Source organism: Lepisosteus platostomus, chromosome 9 (genome assembly GCF_059453375.1).
Source record: "Lepisosteus platostomus isolate fLepPlt1 chromosome 9, fLepPlt1.hap1, whole genome shotgun sequence".
In the NCBI taxonomy this organism is placed as follows: Eukaryota; Metazoa; Chordata; class Actinopteri; order Semionotiformes; family Lepisosteidae; genus Lepisosteus; species Lepisosteus platostomus.
This window is the reverse complement of record NC_142619.1, coordinates 53,215,488-53,234,462: the sequence shown is the minus strand read 5'-3', so window position 1 is coordinate 53,234,462 and position 18,975 is coordinate 53,215,488. Positions and strand designations below refer to the sequence as shown.

Genomic DNA, 18,975 nt, shown 5'->3' with positions numbered 1-18,975 from the left:
AGCTTACGCAGAAGGACTGTTATCTTTAGACATATATTAACATTATGTTTTAAATATTTTATGTATGAGTTGACTGCGCCCAGTGTCTCTGATTAATCTTTTGCTTCTAACTTGCTTTGTGGAAGGAGATAAAATAGAAACCTCCTATTTCATGGCTCTTTATGCAGGTGCTGTTGATAGGGGTGTTAAGGTTTTGAATTCAAAATAGATTCAAATTTGTGTTGTTGCATCTGGAGTGCAGGAGATATTTGCTTGTGCAATGAATACTGCAAACTTTCACTTATTCTGTAGTAAAATGAAATAGATTGGAGAGGACCCAAGCAATCATCCATATCTGACAGGTATCTGATGGTGTCCAAATTATACACGCTTGCCATTATTCAGCTGCTAGTGCAAACCAATGCCGAGCCATGTGGCTCAACCAAGTTTATTGCTTCAAATCATAACGTATGCCAACACATGTACAGTATACCAGTAGTAATTCTTCTGTCTCAATATTTTTTCTCTTAATTACAAGGAAATATTTTTTCAGCACTATAAACAAGCTGGGTGTCCTCAATAAAATAGCTGGAAATGTTTTAGCTAAAAGATGATCATGCACAGTTTACAATGTAAGGAATGCACAAGAATAGGGGAGCAGAGAACATCCATATTATTTTGCCTAATAACTTTTTAATTATTTTTGTTTCACACATGTACTGTAGGTGAGCTCATATTTCACCTCTGTGGTAAAAATTGACATTTTCCACCATCTCCACCAAACACACAATGGAAATGATCTGTGAAACTGGCATAATTCCTTTTGTCTAAAGCCTTGATTTTCCTAGGGCACATCTTTAATTACTAATTAAACAGGTGATAATTATTCATGTCTGTAACCTGTGTATTTGAACAGTTTGTGAGTTTATAGTGCAAATGTGTTGATCTGACTTTCATGGAATTTCTTCCAGCCTACAGAAGCAACAAAGTCCCAGTTACACCCAATCACTGGTGAACTCCAGGTAAGTTCTGTCGTAGGCAACTTCAAATTCGTTTTTTAAAAGACTTGTAAATTGATACCAGCATTCACGCTCTTTTTAGGCAATCAGCTGTCCAAATGTAACAGATTATTAACACATAATTAATTTATACCATAGGTGTTAATCTCTATGTTATTTTCGCCAATGTAAAACATTATGACTTTTGTGTAATGTGCGATCAGATAAACATTTTATAGATTGATGTCACAGAAAACACAAGCGGTCTACACAGCAGAGATCTGAAAGAGCTCCCAGGATTCCATTTTTGGAATCACTCATTTTCCTTTCCTTCCAAGCTTCAAGTGAATTATGACAAACATCTTGGTCACCTCATACTTCATGTTCTACAAGCAAGAAACCTTGCTCCCCGGGACAACAACGGCTATTCAGACCCTTTTGTGAGAGTGTATCTCCTACCAGGAAGAAGGTATGGATCATGTTCAGAAAAGTTGACATTTTACTTTTTTATTCTTTGTTGTTCCTGTAATTTGAAATGTCCAGACCCCTCCCTTATTATCTTAAGATAGGGTGCTTTAAACAAAAGCTGTGTTTTTTTTGTTTTTGTTTAAAACAAAAGCTTGTGTTATACAGTATATACAGTAGGACCCTCGGGGGGGTGGGGGTGGTTTTGCCTTTGTTGGACTGAAAAGAGATGTTTCCTAAGACAGAGAAATCAAGATGTGGGATCATGCCAGGATATAATTAGAGATTTAGCACCCCACAGGGAGGTGTGAGGAGCACTGATGTGTTGTGAGTAAGTGCTTCAGAGCATTGCGCTGGTCCTGGGCCCCTTAGCAGAATGTTAAATATAATATCTGTTTTCCACAAAGATAGTATCAACAGACCTCATTTCATTTGTAAGACATTAAAATAAGTTCTATGATCTTCAGAAATCTGTGGCTGTATACTGTAACAGTTTAAGCATATCTTCTTATTCATATAACTGTTTAGAAACAATACATTTCTTACTTTCTGAAGGGAACTTAGAATGTATAAATTCAGGTTCAATGGTAGTTAAGATTTTTGATCTTTTCCCCACTGTTCAATTCTTGTTCTTTTTTGTCAGCTCATTCTGGATAAAGTAATATCTGGATTAAGATCTCAGACTGAATTATGAATTGGAGGACTCTACTCCAGCCATAGCCATTGTTCCCTTGTATATCTACTATTTTTTTATTTACATAATTCTGCATATCAAGTGTATCATTCATACACTTGAGGATTTTTTTATTGGTAATACAAACTTTTAATAACCAATAATCTGAAGGTATACTGGAGCCTTAAAGAATAATATCAATTTTGCTATATTGCATGTCTTGCAAAACATTTCACTTTATACTACTGGTGAATTGTTAGAGTCTTTTGTACCAAAGGTGTTCCTGAACAATCAAATTTAAACTGGATTAAAGTGACCGTAATGATTGTGTTTTCGGTATTATTTCCTGTTTCTTTCGATGTTTCCTAATTTCTATTAACATTTTTTGAAATTATGAAAAAAATTAGAGGCTTTAAGGTCAAGGTCTGATGTGATAATATTTGTTGTTTCTGGACTGAAGTACAGTAAATAATGCGGTCTTTGAGCAAACCACTGACATTCAAGCACCCTAGCTGCTGTTTAATGGCAGCCACATTACAGATCTCTTGTTAATGTAAAGACAGTATTTCCAGTCTTCCCAGCTGTTAAAGATGTATACTGTATACCTTGCAGGTATAGTTTAATGACAGTTCTCAATCACCTCTTGCATCTTTCTCTCTACTTTCCTCTGATTTTTTTCTCTCGGTTTCTCCCCCCTTCTGCTTGTCTGACTTTTTTTTTTCAAATTTGCTTTTGCTGCAAACCTTTGGATCTATGCAGCCAAGTCATGGTTGTCCAGAATGCAAGGTAGTGTGGTGCTTCTCCTTTTTGTTTTGCTTGGTTGCTTGCCATTCTAAAATACGAATCTCCCTTTAGTAAGTTGGGCTTCCATTTGCTGAGCTGATGAGTCTTCAAGCACAATTGCTGCTAAAGATCATATTTAATTCCAACTGCACACCTTTTAATGCTGTTATTGGCGGGGTTTTTTTTGTTCTTTGATGTGTGATGTAGTTGCAGTGATCATACGGTAAGGAAAACAAGTTCAGTAGATGATTGGTATCTGAAACATGTCATAATGTTTTATTTGATATTAAACTGAAGTCTCTCTGAAAACTGACTATTTATGTATTTTGCTCAAGGGTACTGTATCTGTCTACATTTCTGTGTACTAAAGTAGTATGTGTACTATGTACTGTATCATGTATTATCATGTACTGTATGCACATGTGCTCATATACTGTATATTCATAGAAGAAAGTGATATTCAGGTTATTAAACATGCAATTATAGTACAGTAAAACAGATATTACATTAAATGTATTTCAACAAAAGTGAATTGCAAAAGGAACAAAACTATTCAGATAAATTAGTTATAGCATTAGAAAAAAACTTCATCACAATACAGTATGTAGAAACATCAGCCCAAGATGATACCAGATACCAGAACAAGATAAATGCTTTACCAGTTGGACAAGACCAACTGTATATAACTGTAATGGACCTTTACAAGTGGTTCCACAAAGAGTAATGGAACAGACACAGAACCAGTTAGATAAATGTCCTTCTAAAGAAGAACGTTCTAGATTATAGGTATTCCCAAGCTTTTTTGTACCAGTGATATGTTCACTGATGTCCTACTCAGGGAGTTTGACAAACACAAACTTTTTTTTCTCTCCTTAACCTCTCTCTCTTTTATGCAAAGAAAACAAAAAAACACAAACTTCCAAAACATGACAGTTGTCTTTTTTCTCCTTTGTGGGCTGCTCAGGCTAAAAAGCAGATCATAGCAAGAAAACAATTCAATTGGTAACGTTCATTAAGGTTTCAGTAGGGACTGCTCCCTACGTCATTACTCCAGGGACTGGTGCCAGCCTACAGAATTGTGCATCTAGTGCTAGCAGGCTCACATGCCCCAAGGAAGGGATTGAGATCCTGGATCAGCCACTAGAGTCACCTGACCTGAATGCATTGAAAGTTGACTCGGGTCAGGTGACCCAAGTATAAAGTCGCTTATAATTAAATTGTGTGCCAGTGGAAAATATTGTTCAGTATGTAGAATTGTTTTTGAATGAGCATCATCTGCCAAATCTAGAACAAAAACATTTACTTGTAACCAAAGCTGCCGGTGAAAGCCACACAATGTTTTGGCTCAGAGAGTGCAGATGTTTTACCCACGCAGTATTATTTGTGTTTTGTTATAAAAAGATTACCTGTAATGTATTACATTGTTTCTGTCCTCTATGGTTTTATTTTTCTCAGTTTCTTATTGTGCATAGCTTTCGCTGGAGGGTTAAATTTTGTTTACTGCGCATCTGTTGTTTTGGTTATTTTTGGTGGTTTGTTGTAGTTTTTTTAAAGATTTAAAAATTGCATGTGATCTTCATGAAGCACAACAATTTCAGCTGAAGCTCGGGTTTCTGTAGTTCTCAGAAATTGCGTCACATTTCTTCATATTCGATTTTAGTGCCGAGAACAAGAGAAGAACAAAGCATGTGCAGAAAAGCCTGAACCCAGAATGGAATCAAACTGTGATTTATAAAAACATTCATCTGGAGCAGGTATGCTTATCTTTGGCTGTTTTTCTGATCAATTGAAACACTGTATTGAAATGTATTTTAACACTGATTGTGATTTAGCTTGATTTGGTATTATTTAGCCATTATTTAACTGTGTAACTAGAAAGACTACAACTTCTGCACATTTTCTACATTGTAAAGCTCTTTGAGATTACTTTTAAAGGTACAATGTATAATGAAGTTTATTGCTTTTATTAATTGTAATAGTCAATGCAAATTGTATCCATAAAAAAATGGATAATATTATGTCCTTGGTTTGTTACTGTACTTACTACCAGAATAGCTGCATTATCTGACGTGTTTTTGCTTTTGCTTAGGTTACTTTTTGACATTTTAACTAACTTTTGTCATAAACGTCAAAGGAAAAAGCACCATAAAGGACTGCAATGTGTTAAGAAGCATCCCAACTATAGGTTGTTCCTATAGTTCCTTTTATTCAGTCCTTTTAGAACATATCTTTCCCCTGAAAAATATATACTGAGATAAATGTCTATATATGACCATATACTGTAAATACAGAGAAAAGCCAATAAAGCAAGTAGGAAATAAAATAATTGGATAATTAGGGACAACAGAAATATAATTCTTTATCAATTTTGAATCAGTTTGCACATGGGAGGGCCAAGGCAATTTATCCCCCCTGTTCTCTGGTTTCCCATCTCCTGTTTTTGATAGAACTTTGGCAATGTTAGGAAACACATCAGCTGCTTGGATATCTCTAAGGATTTTTCTGAAATGTTACAATAAAATGAACAGTGAAGTGAAAGTGCCAAAAGTTGCTCTCCCACCCATTCTGTCATTTAGCCATATCACCCTGCAACTCACACCTGGCAGCCCACTGAAGCTCAGCAGGTGTGAGCCTGGTCGGTACCTGGATGGGCGACTCCTGGGAAAGCTAAGGTTGCTGCTGGAAGAGGTGTTAGTGGGGCCAGCCGGTCCATGTGGGTCCTAATGCCCCAGTATAGTGACGGGGACCCTATACTGTAAACAGGTGCCATCCTTCGGATGAGACGTAAAACCGAGGTCCTGACGCTCTGTGGTCATTAAAAATCCCAGGGTGTTTCTCGAAAAGAGTAGGGGTGTAACCCCGCTGTCCTGGCAATATTCCCATTGGCCCTTACCAATCACAGCCTCTTAATAATTCTTATCTATGAATTGGCTTCATCACTCTCCTCCCCACTGAGAGCTGGTGTGTCTGGAGTGTACTGGTACACTATGGCTGCGGTCACATTATCCAGGTGGGGCTGCACACTGGTGGTGGTGGAGGGGAGTCCCCATTACTTGTAAAGCGCTTTGAGTGGAGTGTCCAGAAAAGGGCTATATACAGAAAGTGTAAGGAATTAATTAATTTATGTGCCTGTTCTTCCCTAGCTGAAAAAGAAGACCCTGGAACTGACTGTTTGGGATTACGACAGATTCTCTTCTAACGACTTTCTCGGAGAAGTAAGTTGCAGTTTATCATAAAAGAATATGTAATTTATGCTGCTAAAATGCTTTTTTGTGAGTTTTTTTTTCACAATTAAAATTAGACCACAATGATAGTAGCCCTTAATTTATCCTCATCACTTGGTAGAGTTTTGTAGGGTGCTAGTAGTAACACAAAGGTACAAGGATTGATTCCTACCAGGTTCACCAACCCACACAGTCAACAGAATGAGTCATGGCAAATTTCCTCTCTGAGCAAACCTCCATTCTCAGATAGAATTGGCTAAAGTTGGTCTTTTATTTATCTAATGTGTATCTAATTTCAGTATGTCATTTCCAGGTGCTGATTGACTTATCTAACACCTCCAACCTTGACAACACACCAAAGTGGTATCCCCTGAAGGAAGAGAGTGAGAGTATCGATCATGGGAGGTCTCATTCGGGGCAGAGTAACCAGGCTTCGCCAAAGCCATCGGTGATCAAAAGCAGAAGTCACGGAATATTCCCAGATCCTTCCAAGGGTATGGAGAACCTACATTTTCACCAAGCTTAAAAGTGAACATATTGCATATTCACTGTACACTCTGCCTGGAGTGTACAACACCCCTTATGTAGACCCTGGATGTGGCGTTGATTTGCAATGAATATGGACAGGATCGGCGCCAAACTGGCCCAGCACTTACAGTAATGAATTAGGTGTGGTAGGGTGGTTCAGGGGATCCTCCACTGGTGACTCCTGTCTCAGTTGCCGGGGTTCTGGCCAGGTTGCATGTGTCTCAGAGGCCATGTGTTGCCTTTATTTTTCACAGCTCAAGGCAAGTTAGAGAGTCAAAGAGAGTTGAGTTTAGACTATAGTTCAAATTTTACTGCATAGTACACAAAAGATGAAAACAATCGATATAAGTACCGTAAATGAGGTGAAGATTAAAAATAGCCTACTAAGTGAAAAACAAAAAAATAAAGATGCATTCTGAACCCTTAATTAACCAATGTAAGATGTAGGAGCATCTGTTCGAAGGCATATATGTTATCACCAAGGAGCTGTCCTGAATTTGTTTTTATTTTCTATTTTTAAATGCAAGTAGTTTTCAGTCTGCTGTCAGACCCTTTTTTTTTCTAAGTAAGCCTCGCTATGGCAACTAGCGACCCAGAAAATTGCGACTTGCCGTGGCGACACTCTTGAAGACACGTGAGCGGGCCGAGGCCCAGCAGAAGAGGGATCGAAGTGGCAAGAAGTGAGGAAAACGGCGCGGTCTTGCGGTGTTCTGTCTGTGTGAAGCGAATCATGGCCCTGTTGTTTTAGACATGCAGGTGCCCACTATTGAGAAATCTCACAGTAGCCCCGGCAGTTCCAAGTCCTCCTCCGAGGGACACCTGCGCTCTCACGGACCGTCTCGCAGTCAAAGCAAAACCAGTGTAACTCAGACGCACCTCGAAGATGCCGGAGCTGCCATAGCGGCGGCTGAAGCAGCTGTACAGCAGCTCCGCCTTCAACCAAGTAAACGGCGCAAATAACTTCCTCAGCATGGCAGCTTAACTATCATCTGTTGCTACCTTTGTTCGTTCCCTTCTCCCCGCCCCCCTCCTCCTTTGTTTTTTGCCTCTCTACTTCCTGTAAACACAAGTCTGCTCACAAGTTTTCTGTATGTACCTCTCTGTGTGTCGTGAAATGACTTCACCGAGTTCACTTTGAAGAGTTTATGACCCTTTTTGTTTCTGAAAAGGGGAGTGAAACTGGCTGTTTAAAGAGTACCATTGCTAAACGCCATCGCCTCAAGCTGCCATTTGATGCCACCTCATAGGTGTGAGAATGGAAACACAAAGCCTTCCGTGAATGAGAAAGCACAAGCTTTCCTCACACGCCCTCACAGTAAAAGTCAGCTTGTGTTAAAGACTAAATCGGAAATGAACCTTAAACAGATGTACAGAAACAGAATTGTATTTTTGTTGCTTCACAAGTGATACTTTTGTTTTACTGTCACAATTTTAGTTATAAAATTTATGTTTCTCTATAGAACTATAGACTTAGTCCTTTAAGCAGAATTTATACAGAGTTTTCTATGTATACGGTAACTATCAATAAAGTTTAAAACGGTATCTTAAACAATAGCACAGGTAAAGCAGTCTTTTTTATATCTCTTAATAATATCTTGGAACCTGACACAGTTTACGCATCAAATAAACTAAGGCACATAAAGTTCTTCTTCCTATAAATAACTAAAAAATAGAGCAAGATTAGGTCAAGTAAACAATATCTAGGGAATGTAGTACTCCCTAATACACTAATGACTGATAGTCAGGGATGAATAATTATTTACTCCAGAGTGTACCTCTCCTTAAAAAATAAAATAACAAATACATGTATATTAAGCCCATATGATGGAAATAAGCACATTTGCAGATATATAGACTAAACAGCATATACAGCTTAAGTGAAACTATATGCATCAGTGTACAAAGACGAGCAAGGAGATAAACAGTAAGGGTCCTTTCCGGAGAGCAGAAAAAATCAATAAGTATCGAGCTATGAAGTGCACTGTCTCTGTGCTTTGTTTCTAAGAAAACCTTGTCTGTCTTCCCACCCCTAAAATTAGAAACCAAGGCTGGGATTGCACTTTCATAGGAAGATGTGGGCATTTAGATGCACTGCTCATAGTCGTTCTGCTACAGAATATCCAGTGAGAGCCTCCATAATGCCCCACATCTCTGCCCTTAAAACTCTTTGGGTAGTCAGTACAAGTTTAAAAGTTCAGAATATGTAACATAGTACAAACAGCCAGTTTTAAAAAGCTCGACCCTTTTGATGCTGTGCATGTGATGTCTTTTTTGGTGTCCGGAACACTATGGAATTAAATTCACGCAATTTAAAGGAATACAAAAACACTTGTGTCTGCATGTGTAACGCGTAAGCTGGTGCCATGTGAGGATACATACTCTGGGTTTCCATTTCACCCACGCGTGCCGCAGCAGTTCATAAAAGCGGTCTGGCAAGTCATGCCAAGAAGCAGCACAGACACAGCATAACAGGAGTCCTCCCAATTCAAAGAACTCAGTCTGACAATCTGCCTTCACCAGCCAATGAGAGCAAAGATACAAGTCAGCTCGCCATCAGGAAAGTGATGTCTGAAGGAACACCCAAGACTGAAGGTGAGAAGTGCACTTCTGGTCTCACTGAAACATGAGGGGTTAACGTACAGTATATATACAGTATATACTGAGACATAGTTACTGTGTTTCCTGAATAATTCGTGCTCTGATGCACTTCTTAAAGGCTGTGGACAGTTTGCTAATACCAAAGCAACGAATATTGACCATTAATAGGGTGGAGTGGTGGTTCTGTGGCCTGTAGCTGGAAGATTGCCGGTTCAAATCCCGCAGTCGGCAGAGATGGGCCCCAGAGCAAGGCCCTTAACCCCAGCTGCTCCAGGGGCGCTGTACAATGGCTGACCCTGCGCTCTGACCCCAAGCGTCTCTCCCTGTCTGCGTGTCTCATGTGAAAAGAAATTCCTAATGCAAGAAATTGTATATGGCCAATAAAGTGATTTTATCTTTATCTTAATAACAGCAACATTTGCACACTACAGAAAAATGACATGTATGAATTTGTGCAATTGTTCTGGGGTTTAAATAATTTTGTGTTCTTATATAATTAAGAAAAAGGTTTGTCTCTGCATCTAAGAGCATGAATTTGCACATTTGTAAATGTATTTATTCGGGTATTACAAAACAATGATCCCCATGTTTCAGAAAATCGTATTAGTAAACTGTTCAAAAACATTAGAAATTACTTAATATGGCCTTTGGGAAGGTTTGCATTATAAATGAATTATTCTAAATGGTTTCATAACAAGCCAAACATTTCATATCATATTTCATTAGTCTAGATTTTTTTTAAACCCAGATTCAAAGATAATCACAATTATGCAGAAACATCTACATCATACAATTATATTTCAGGGATAGGTAGATGCAAGTATTGTACCTGTACAATTTTTGAAAATGTAGCAATAGGTGCGTAGAGGTTGTATAAAGTCTGTGTCCAACCACTGTATGAACCAAAATACAGTATTGCATTTTAAGGACATTTTAAGGTAGTGTCGTGCTATGAAGAAAAATAAAAACTAATTTTAAATAATTTAAATTTTTAATCATTTAAAAATGTTTTAAAGTCACTTTCTAAAGGGTAATATGTAATGCTACACCCCAAAAAACGTTTACATAAAATACTAAAAACTGTTTCTGTTATTCAGCATTTACACAGGAAAGTCTTGCTATTCATGTAAAAAATAATTGTTCTTCTCATATAATTTGTGTTTATATACATGTAATTAAATGTGTAATTGAATTTGCTTTAGCACTTTAGTGTGGCTATGTGCGTACATATGAGCATGTGATTATGCTTTTATGATTGGTTTTATTAATGTGTAAACGTGCTTGTGTCCTCGTCTGACCTGTATGTTTAAGAAATAGTACATCCAAGTACCTGTAAATTCTCATAAAAAGCTTAAACTTTTGTGGATGTGAGTGTGCAAGTATTGTTAGCTATTGCTGATGCCTATATTTGCATTTATGTGTCAATGTGCTCCTATGCAAAGAGATGCATTACAATGTACCATTTTTATTATTTTATTATACCCAATTTACTGAGAAGCAGACAGCTAAACTTATTTGAGTAAATATTGTTTTCAGCCTTGTTGGTTTTTAAATGAAAGACTGTCATATGTACACTTATTTTGTTTAATACATTATACAGTATTTTGCTTACAGAGAAAACAAAACTTACTTTTTGCTGTCCAGTGAAAGAGAAATGACTGAAATCAGGTGTCTTTAAAAAGGAAAACCTGCTGAGAATTGTGAAAATATCAATCTCAGTATACTGTACGTGAAGTGAAGACCGTGAACATAGAAAGTATGTGAACATAATGAAGGCCTTTGCTCCTAGTATATTCAATGTGATGGAGGAAGGATCTCAACTTCTATCATTTAAAGCTGTCTCAACTACTGTATGCGGCTTGTATTGTATTCTGAACTACCTGGACAGTGTGGGGTCCTTTGCAGTGCAGTAGCAGACATTGTAGAGATTGAATTCTCTCACTTTATAGTGCTGTTCGTTCTTTGTACAGCAAGGTCCGGCCACAGAGTTACAGAATCTGCTGCATCGACTGCCTCGTCCATGAGCAGTTTTGCCAGTGGATACAGTGAAGACAGTGAAGGCAGCACCACAGTGGGAGAAAACAATATCTTCCCTGTTCCCCGAATGTAAGTATACCATGCATGCATTTATTTTTTTATTTCTTGCCCTTTGGAAAGCATATTGACATTGACAGAGGCTTGCAGACACTATTTCGTTGAATTAAAAATCAGTTTTTTTTAAACATTGGCAGTGTTAATAGGAATTAGCAGTGGTTCTACTTGGTGAAATTACCGCCATTAAATTCTTTAAATGCCTATACCAGGGGTAGTCGCCAATATGTCCTCAAGCTCATTTCAAAGCACCAACCACCTGAAGAGCTGGAATAAACTGTTAAATACTGGCATCCCAAGACGCCAGTAATGAACTGATTTAAGCTGTTAAGTGTTGGAATGAAAACCTGCCGACACACTGGTACTCCGGTACTACTCTGTATACAGGGAAATGTGTCATATTCTCTAGTGAAGGTTTTGATATCAAGATCAGAAAAACAACTATATAGTGTGAATCCTCTAATTTTCACAGTATTACTTTGTGACAGATTCTTCTCAAGCAAAACACCTACAGTAAACTAAACATTAAGCTTGTTTTATGCTTTAAGCACCCGTGAGATCAGATTAGTAATGTAAGTATTCATTTGAAGACCAGGGGCTTGCAACAGTAACATCAGTGGGAAAATACAGAATTGTGGCTGGCGAATCACAATCATTGAAGTATTATCCTGGTTGTATCTGGCAGACTAAATTATAGAGCTGCCGATGAACATGGGAGACCATAGCAATGTCCTATCAACATGTGTGGCAGACTGCATTAAAACTATACTTCCTCGCATTATTTTAAATTGTCCAATTTTAGCTGTCTCCCAAAGGCTCAATTCTTATTATGCAAAGTATTGAATGGAGTTTGTGCTGCATACAAATTCCCCAAAAGAAATTTAAATACGCTTTCTTGTAGGTTTATTAATTATAAATGTAAACCTTGAAATATGTCCAAACATGCAAATATGCTTGATAAGATGATTAACATAATAAATTGAACAATGAAATGACATTATTTGGCAGTCATCCTACAGTACTTGGAGGCTTTTTAGAATATGCACAGAGTGGCCAACTTTCGTTTCATTTTAATGGTGTTAGAACAAAACACACTTAATCCTCTTGTACAACCACATCAGTCTCAAGTGGGAGTAAACCAGCATGACAATTTTTTCCATTGTGAGGACATAACAGTATGACCAGAATTCCCCATTTATTTAAAGGGAGGGTAATCCTGTGCTGCTCATTTTCTAAGCAAATCAGTATTCCCCTGGAATGAAAGCTCACAGCAGGTTAACTGGAATGTTATTTTTTCTATGGGTGTTGCTGGCATGCAATTAGATTCCAACTGATCAGTGTTCATAACAGTGTATTATTACCCCTTTAGATTGTCCAACACAGTCCCGACCAGAGCTTACTGTTAAAGGCATTGAAATAACATTCTGTGGGGGATCATAAATTATTCACATCCCTCACAATTGCAGACACAAAATCAATGCTGCCATTTTAGAAAATAATTGTTCTTTATCTGATTACCTGTGGGAATTCAAACTCTTTTTTAAAATTCAATTTTTACAGTTTTGTTTCTTTTTATTACATGAAATTCTTTATGATCTTAATGATAACACACACATTGACTGTTTTCCCCTGCTACAGCCTGTCTTTTAGCTATTACAGTGTAAACATTAACATGTTCATTGTGTTTAGGCATGAAGAACAAACATCACACTCCTACACAAAAGAATGGTAGGTGGATTTCTTGTCTGAAACACATTATCCGTAGAGTAATTGGCAATGCCATGCCCGCATCCTCCACCATATGCAATACTCCTGTGTGCAGGGTGCCGTAATACAGTGTCTTGGAAAGCAGATACACAAACCATACAGCAATAACACTGCTTTATTTATCACGCAAGTAAAGAATATTCAATATGCAAAACTAAATCCTGGTCTTTATGAGATTGTCACTGGACTGCTTCTAAAGACCTTCTCCGAAGCCTGGAAAAGCTTGCCACCTTTAAAAATCCAAATCGATACTCTTAAAAAAGCACTCTTCCAAAACTCACAAGTTCCCACAACAAAACTTACAGGTTCCACAGTCTGTAACTCGGCTGAAGACTTGCTTCCTTCATTTCCTCTGGTGGAGGTGTGTAACAGGGGATTTGCCTTCTTCAAACAGCAGATGCTAACCAAATCAAGAAGCCTCTGCTGCCTGGGTTTTAATTGCAACCCAACCAATGCTCTTCTTTCAGATGCTCAGGTGGCCGAGTTCAGCAAAGATCTCTGGGGAATGTGGCTGACAAAAGATCATCTACCTCGTCTCCACCTACCACCATCTCACAACACTTAAAAGGCTACAGATGTTTGAAGCCGACATTGATAATACTCGGAAAAAGTGAAAATTTATTTCATACTGAAAAGAAAAGAGACGTCGTGACTCTTTTCTTGTCACCTGAAGAAGTGTTTTTCTTTTCCACCCCTCAGCTGAACTTTGTATCCCTTTTCTTTTCAGCATGGAATAACCTTTACTTGTTCCTTTGCAGCCTACGCATGCTGACGCAGCTACAGTACTTGAACGTCAATGATAATACTATTCAGACGACACTGTTCTTTTTTTTTTCCTAAAGGGGAAAGGCTATTCCAAATGGCATGGACAAGACCAGGGGTCAGGACCCACTAAAGCAGACACCACTGGGTCTAGGAGATGCAGAAGGTAAGACCCAGTGATGAAACCACTGCTTTCTGCAGGTCTGACGATGACAATGTTGCGGAGCATTTGGTTGGAATTCATCTCACTCATGTATGTAAAGGGATCTTAAAAATGAATGTCAAGAACAAGACTTTAAGAAGAATTTATGCATGTCAATGGTTAAAAAGCATTAAATGTACGATGCAATGTTACCTTATTGTCTGTATTGAGAGAGCTACTTAAGAATAAATTCCTGAAAACCAGAAACTCATATGATGGGGTTAAAACATGGACACATACTGTATAATAATGTCAATACGAGTTGGGTTTTGCATCATTTGCCCAAATAATTTAATGGCACACTTAATGAGCCAGATTAATCTGCCTGAAAGTTTCAAGAATGTATTGATCCCTGCTACTGACAGAGCAAATCCTAAGATTCTAATTTCAAAGAATGTTTTATTTTGCCTCATATTTTAAGAAACATCCTTCTCAGTCGGCTTCGAAATACAGTGGTAGATTTTTTTATGATGCCTTTTTACATACGGTATAGTATGTAATGTTTCCATGATTTAGATCACACAGTACAATTACTGTATGGTATGTTCAAATTATATTGTCTTGCAACACGTTCTTTAAGGTGACAGCTTCCATAGGGATTTGTGCTCTTTATTTCAGTGCCTCAGCCGAAGTAAAAAGATCCAGAAAGACGCAGAACTGTAGTAATCTATACCGTAGTGTGGAGCTTGCATGTTTAATTGTCCCTGTGAGTATGAATGATTTGGACTGGACAGGTGCCCCTTCCAGTACAGTATTCTATATATACAGTATTTAATATCCTCCAGTTTGTAATGGAAAAAATACTAAACTAAAAGATTTGTATGCAGATCACAGTCACACAAATAGTTCTGGCCAGCTGCCTGTTCTGATATATACACTTGCTTGTTACAGTGGGCAGAGTTTCCTGGCTGTCTGAAATGAACATAGATCAAACTGCAATATAGCTTTTATTTTAACACAAACCACAAACTTGTCTGAATGATGTCTAAATGATTAACCGCTGAATACTTCTAAGAGCAGATGACATTTGGTGACTATTAGTAAAACATAAGATCACTTTCTTGGCCATATACAATTTCTTGTGTTAGCAATTTGTCTTTTTTCACATACCCCAACTTGCTCTCCATGAGACACACAGACAGAGAGAGAAGCTTGGGGTCAGAGCGCAGAATCAGCCATTTCTATGGCGCCCCTGGAGCAGTTGGGGTTAAGGGCCTTGCTCAGGGGCCCAGCGGAGTAGGATTTCTCTGCCGGCCGCGGGATACGAACCGGCAACCTTCCAGCCACAGGCGCAGATCCTTAACCACTGCACTGCCACCCCCCAAAAAAATTACTTTACAACTTACAAGATATGTACAGTGTACTGCATTTACAAAGACAACCAGACTTAAATAAATAATTAAAATAGATACAGATTTTTTCACTTAAAAGCACTTTTACATCAAAGGACTTTCAATAATCTATATACAGTATGTTTTCAGAATAATAAATAATCACTGGAAATGAAAAAAACTTGTTTGCTATTAATTCATGCTGAGTTTGGTATGATTTGTCACGGGAACACTGCGATATTCACCGATCGATTTGTATTTCATGCCCAGACCTTAACCATGTCAGATGTCCGGGGAATAATGATCTGCAGAATCTGTCAATGACAAAATACCCTTTGTGCTGAAAAAAATACCAGACTAATTAAGGAAAGATGTTGAAAACATTGATCAAAACATTTTATCTACGGGAGGATAGAAGCAAAATTGCTTTCCCGTCTCACAATTCACAGAAAATAACACAGTTTAGTTTCTCTGTTCACACTGTGTATACTGTATATACACACACATACAGTATCCAGTATGTATTTGAAGCTATAGCATTAGTTATATTATAATATATCTCAGCATAGTATAAAACTGTGTATTACAGTAAATACTTAACAAGGAAAATACAGGACATACAGTAGAGAGTAAAATAGGCACAATACACAATAGTACTGTTTTTAATTGATGAAAAATAATTTCTTTTAAGTATTGCTCTATGGCACTCAATTTCATGTAGAGGGTACCACATACAGTACAGTAGTTCCCTGTGAAAGTGTAATCAGTTCTGTTAATGGGTATAATCCTAGCAGGTTAAAATGTGTATGCTCACACATGGAGGTTTAAATGTTTTTCCCCATTTCATGAAATTGATAATGGTGAGACTAAAAAGGACCATCCTCTTATCTGCCTCCAGTGAGAGTAGTGTAAAAGTGCCTTCAGAGACTGTCGTGACAAGAACACTTTCCATCCATGATGGGAACAGACAGCTCTTGCCGTGCAAGTTGAAATCACTGCAGTATCTCTAATCTCTCAGATGAGCGGAAGAGGAGTAATTGGATCTAAGTAAAAATGCTCTGTCATGGGCCTGGCACTTCATCTAGAAAGATAGCATGAACAATTGCGTGTAATGATGCTTAGACGGCTCAAGAAACACACAACCAGATTGTTTTCTGACAAATTTCAAAAAATATTGTGGAGCATGGAATATAAGACAGGAAAAAAAGATGATTAGCAGTGTAAATGTTTTAAGGTTCAGTTCTAACCTATGTTGATTACTTGTGCTTTTTATTCTATTGACCTTAAATAACGTGTATGTTTTTAGGAATGAAATATGAAATTAACACTGTAACAGAGGAGCCTGTCACAAGGTACAGATAGCACGGGAAATACAATATTCATACACCTTCCATTGAGCAGCTGCTAGATAAGTTCCTGAGGGTGCACAATCAGGGCTTGACTAGTAAATTCTATTACTTAATTTCATATACATTCACGTACATAAACACATACTTAATTTCATATACAGTCACATACAAAAAACAATTAAACACAGGTATGAGTGAGTATTGTGGTGTGAATGGAGAGCGCTCTCAAAATGGAGGATACTCACTGGAGGAGATGGGAAAAACCACATGCATTGCATTGGAGAAATGGTTTGCTCCAGAGGGGGAGGGGCTTACAGGCTATTTAAGCTGGCTCCTCAGCCTAAGAGTGAGTTGTTGATGGTGGTTGGTATGTCAGGTAGTGTGACTGAAAACAGAGAGAAAGCAATAAGAAAAGGAGGATTTATCTTTGTCTGAAGAATTAGTTTTGTTTCTATTTGGGGGTTTTGTTTTCTGGTGTGGGGGACTGGGAGCACTGTAAATAAACTGCTCTTATTTTACTTGAGTGCTTTTGCGGCAGAGCCATTCTGTTATAAAACGGACCTACTTTGGCCTTCCTCAGGCCATTGTGTGACAAACACTAAATAGTATCATTAAACCCTTAAATAATTTCTCATCTGAAAGAAAGAGATTGTTAGAAAAACAGTTGTGAGGCTTCTTAAGTCCTACAGTTTCTGATTAAGGTTCCACATCTGAACCTTTGTGATATCTTCCTACTTTTTAGTGACAAATTAACCACTCCTTCTTTCTGGATGCAGATGTATGTGTAGATGTACTGGCAGTATGATGGAATGGTGGTGAAAACTGCAGATTCATAGCTTTCTGCATCCTTTGAAAAAGTCCTCACTTGTATAAATTGTCCCTATGAGTATGATTGCTTTGGACAGGACTAATGCCCCTTCTACTACTGTAGGTATTCCTGTTTTTCACCCTGTTTTCTAGGGATAGGCTGTGAATGGCAATGATTGCTACAAGGCATTAGAGTTCTTGATCTGATGATGGAGTGATATTAACATTTATTGCATTTTTTAGCTATGCTTATAGCCAGTACATAAAGGGGTCTTTATTTAGAGTACATGATGCTCTATTCAAGTATGTTATTTTTTGTGATGGAAGGTTTGTGTTTTAAAGGAACGTCTGTGGAGAGGTGAAGCCCTAATCCCACCCAGTTCTGCTCACCTCTGTGTGAGCATCACGATTTCTAGTGCACCCCCTCTCGAACATTACCTGTTCACACCTCTCCCTCAACCGTGCTCCTCCGTCATCAGACCTCTATCTGGTTTGTCTTTTGCTCAGACAGGCGACAAACCAATTCATGGTTTTGACAACTCAAATTATGTGTCTACTGCTTCTTAACTATCGCTTGACTAGTGAAGTAAGTGCTGGTATTAGTGTTGGTTGGATAAACTTTCAGAATTTTTTTAATAGACAGTCTGGACAGGTTGTCTCTGCTCCCCATAAGTGCAATACAGCACATTGTTCTGAAGTCATTCATTGGCTAGAATGTAAGTGTAAAACATCACTTTTCTCAGGCAGGAAACCAGTTTAAAGTTGATCTCTTCGTTGCGAGACTTCTTTTCTTAGTAAAAAAATGAGAATGAGGGTGATGCAGTGGTTAGCATTTCTGTCTCACAACTCTGGGTTCGATTCCTGAAGTACTATCTGCGTGGAATTTGTATGCTATCCCCAATCCCCATGTTTGTGTAGGATTTTTCCTGGTGCTCTAGTTTTCTTCCACAGTCCAAAGACATACTGGTAGTTTAACTTGCTTCTGGGAAAAGTGGCCCTGGTGTGAGTATGTGTGCGCGCTTGTGTCTGTATGTGCCCTGTGATGGACTGGCGTCCCATCCAGGGAGTATCCTACCTTGTGCCCGTTGCTTGCTGGGATAGGCTCCAGCTCCTCCTCGAGCCTCTGGGTAAAGTGGTTAGAAAATGAATGGATGTTTGGATTTCAGGCAAGCCCTGTTGTCCAACGAAAAACAAAATGCTACTTTACTCTGAGCCAAACCTTACAGTTCTTATTTTTCTCAAAGAATGTGTTGGTTCTTCAAAGAATATATTTTGATTCATAAAGGATATTTTTTTTCAGAGCCAATCATTTTGTGCACGAGATGACAATTTTTCATTGATGTTTCTTCCATTTCTTCATACTGTACATTCAACGTGAAAGTTCTGGCAATTAGACAGATTCTTAAAGCCTTCATTTC

At 38.1% G+C, this 18,975-nt stretch overlaps 1 protein-coding gene across 11 annotated transcripts in view; it reads left to right on the top strand.

The window, feature by feature from the left end:
• Window positions 1-18,975, top strand: part of pclob (piccolo presynaptic cytomatrix protein b) — a 150,131-nt gene that overhangs the window by 117,899 nt on the left and 13,257 nt on the right. For 4 of the 11 annotated variants that reach the window (XM_088645580.1, XM_088645575.1, XM_088645572.1 and 1 more), the window contains 11 exons: window positions 951-1,001; window positions 1,316-1,446; window positions 2,875-2,901; window positions 4,559-4,652; window positions 6,042-6,113; window positions 6,436-6,616; window positions 7,399-7,593; window positions 9,063-9,242; window positions 11,219-11,354; window positions 13,029-13,067; window positions 13,949-14,034. In XM_088645580.1, coding sequence (XP_088501706.1) covers window positions 951-1,001; window positions 1,316-1,446; window positions 2,875-2,901; window positions 4,559-4,652; window positions 6,042-6,113; window positions 6,436-6,616; window positions 7,399-7,593; window positions 9,063-9,242; window positions 11,219-11,354; window positions 13,029-13,067; window positions 13,949-14,034 — 1,192 coding nt within the window. The remainder of the gene's footprint in view (window positions 1-950; window positions 1,002-1,315; window positions 1,447-2,874; window positions 2,902-4,558; window positions 4,653-6,041; window positions 6,114-6,435; window positions 6,617-7,398; window positions 7,594-9,062; window positions 9,243-11,218; window positions 11,355-13,028; window positions 13,068-13,948; window positions 14,035-18,975) is intronic. The other 7 variants (XM_088645581.1, XM_088645573.1, XM_088645576.1 and 4 more) reach the window with 6 other exon arrangements.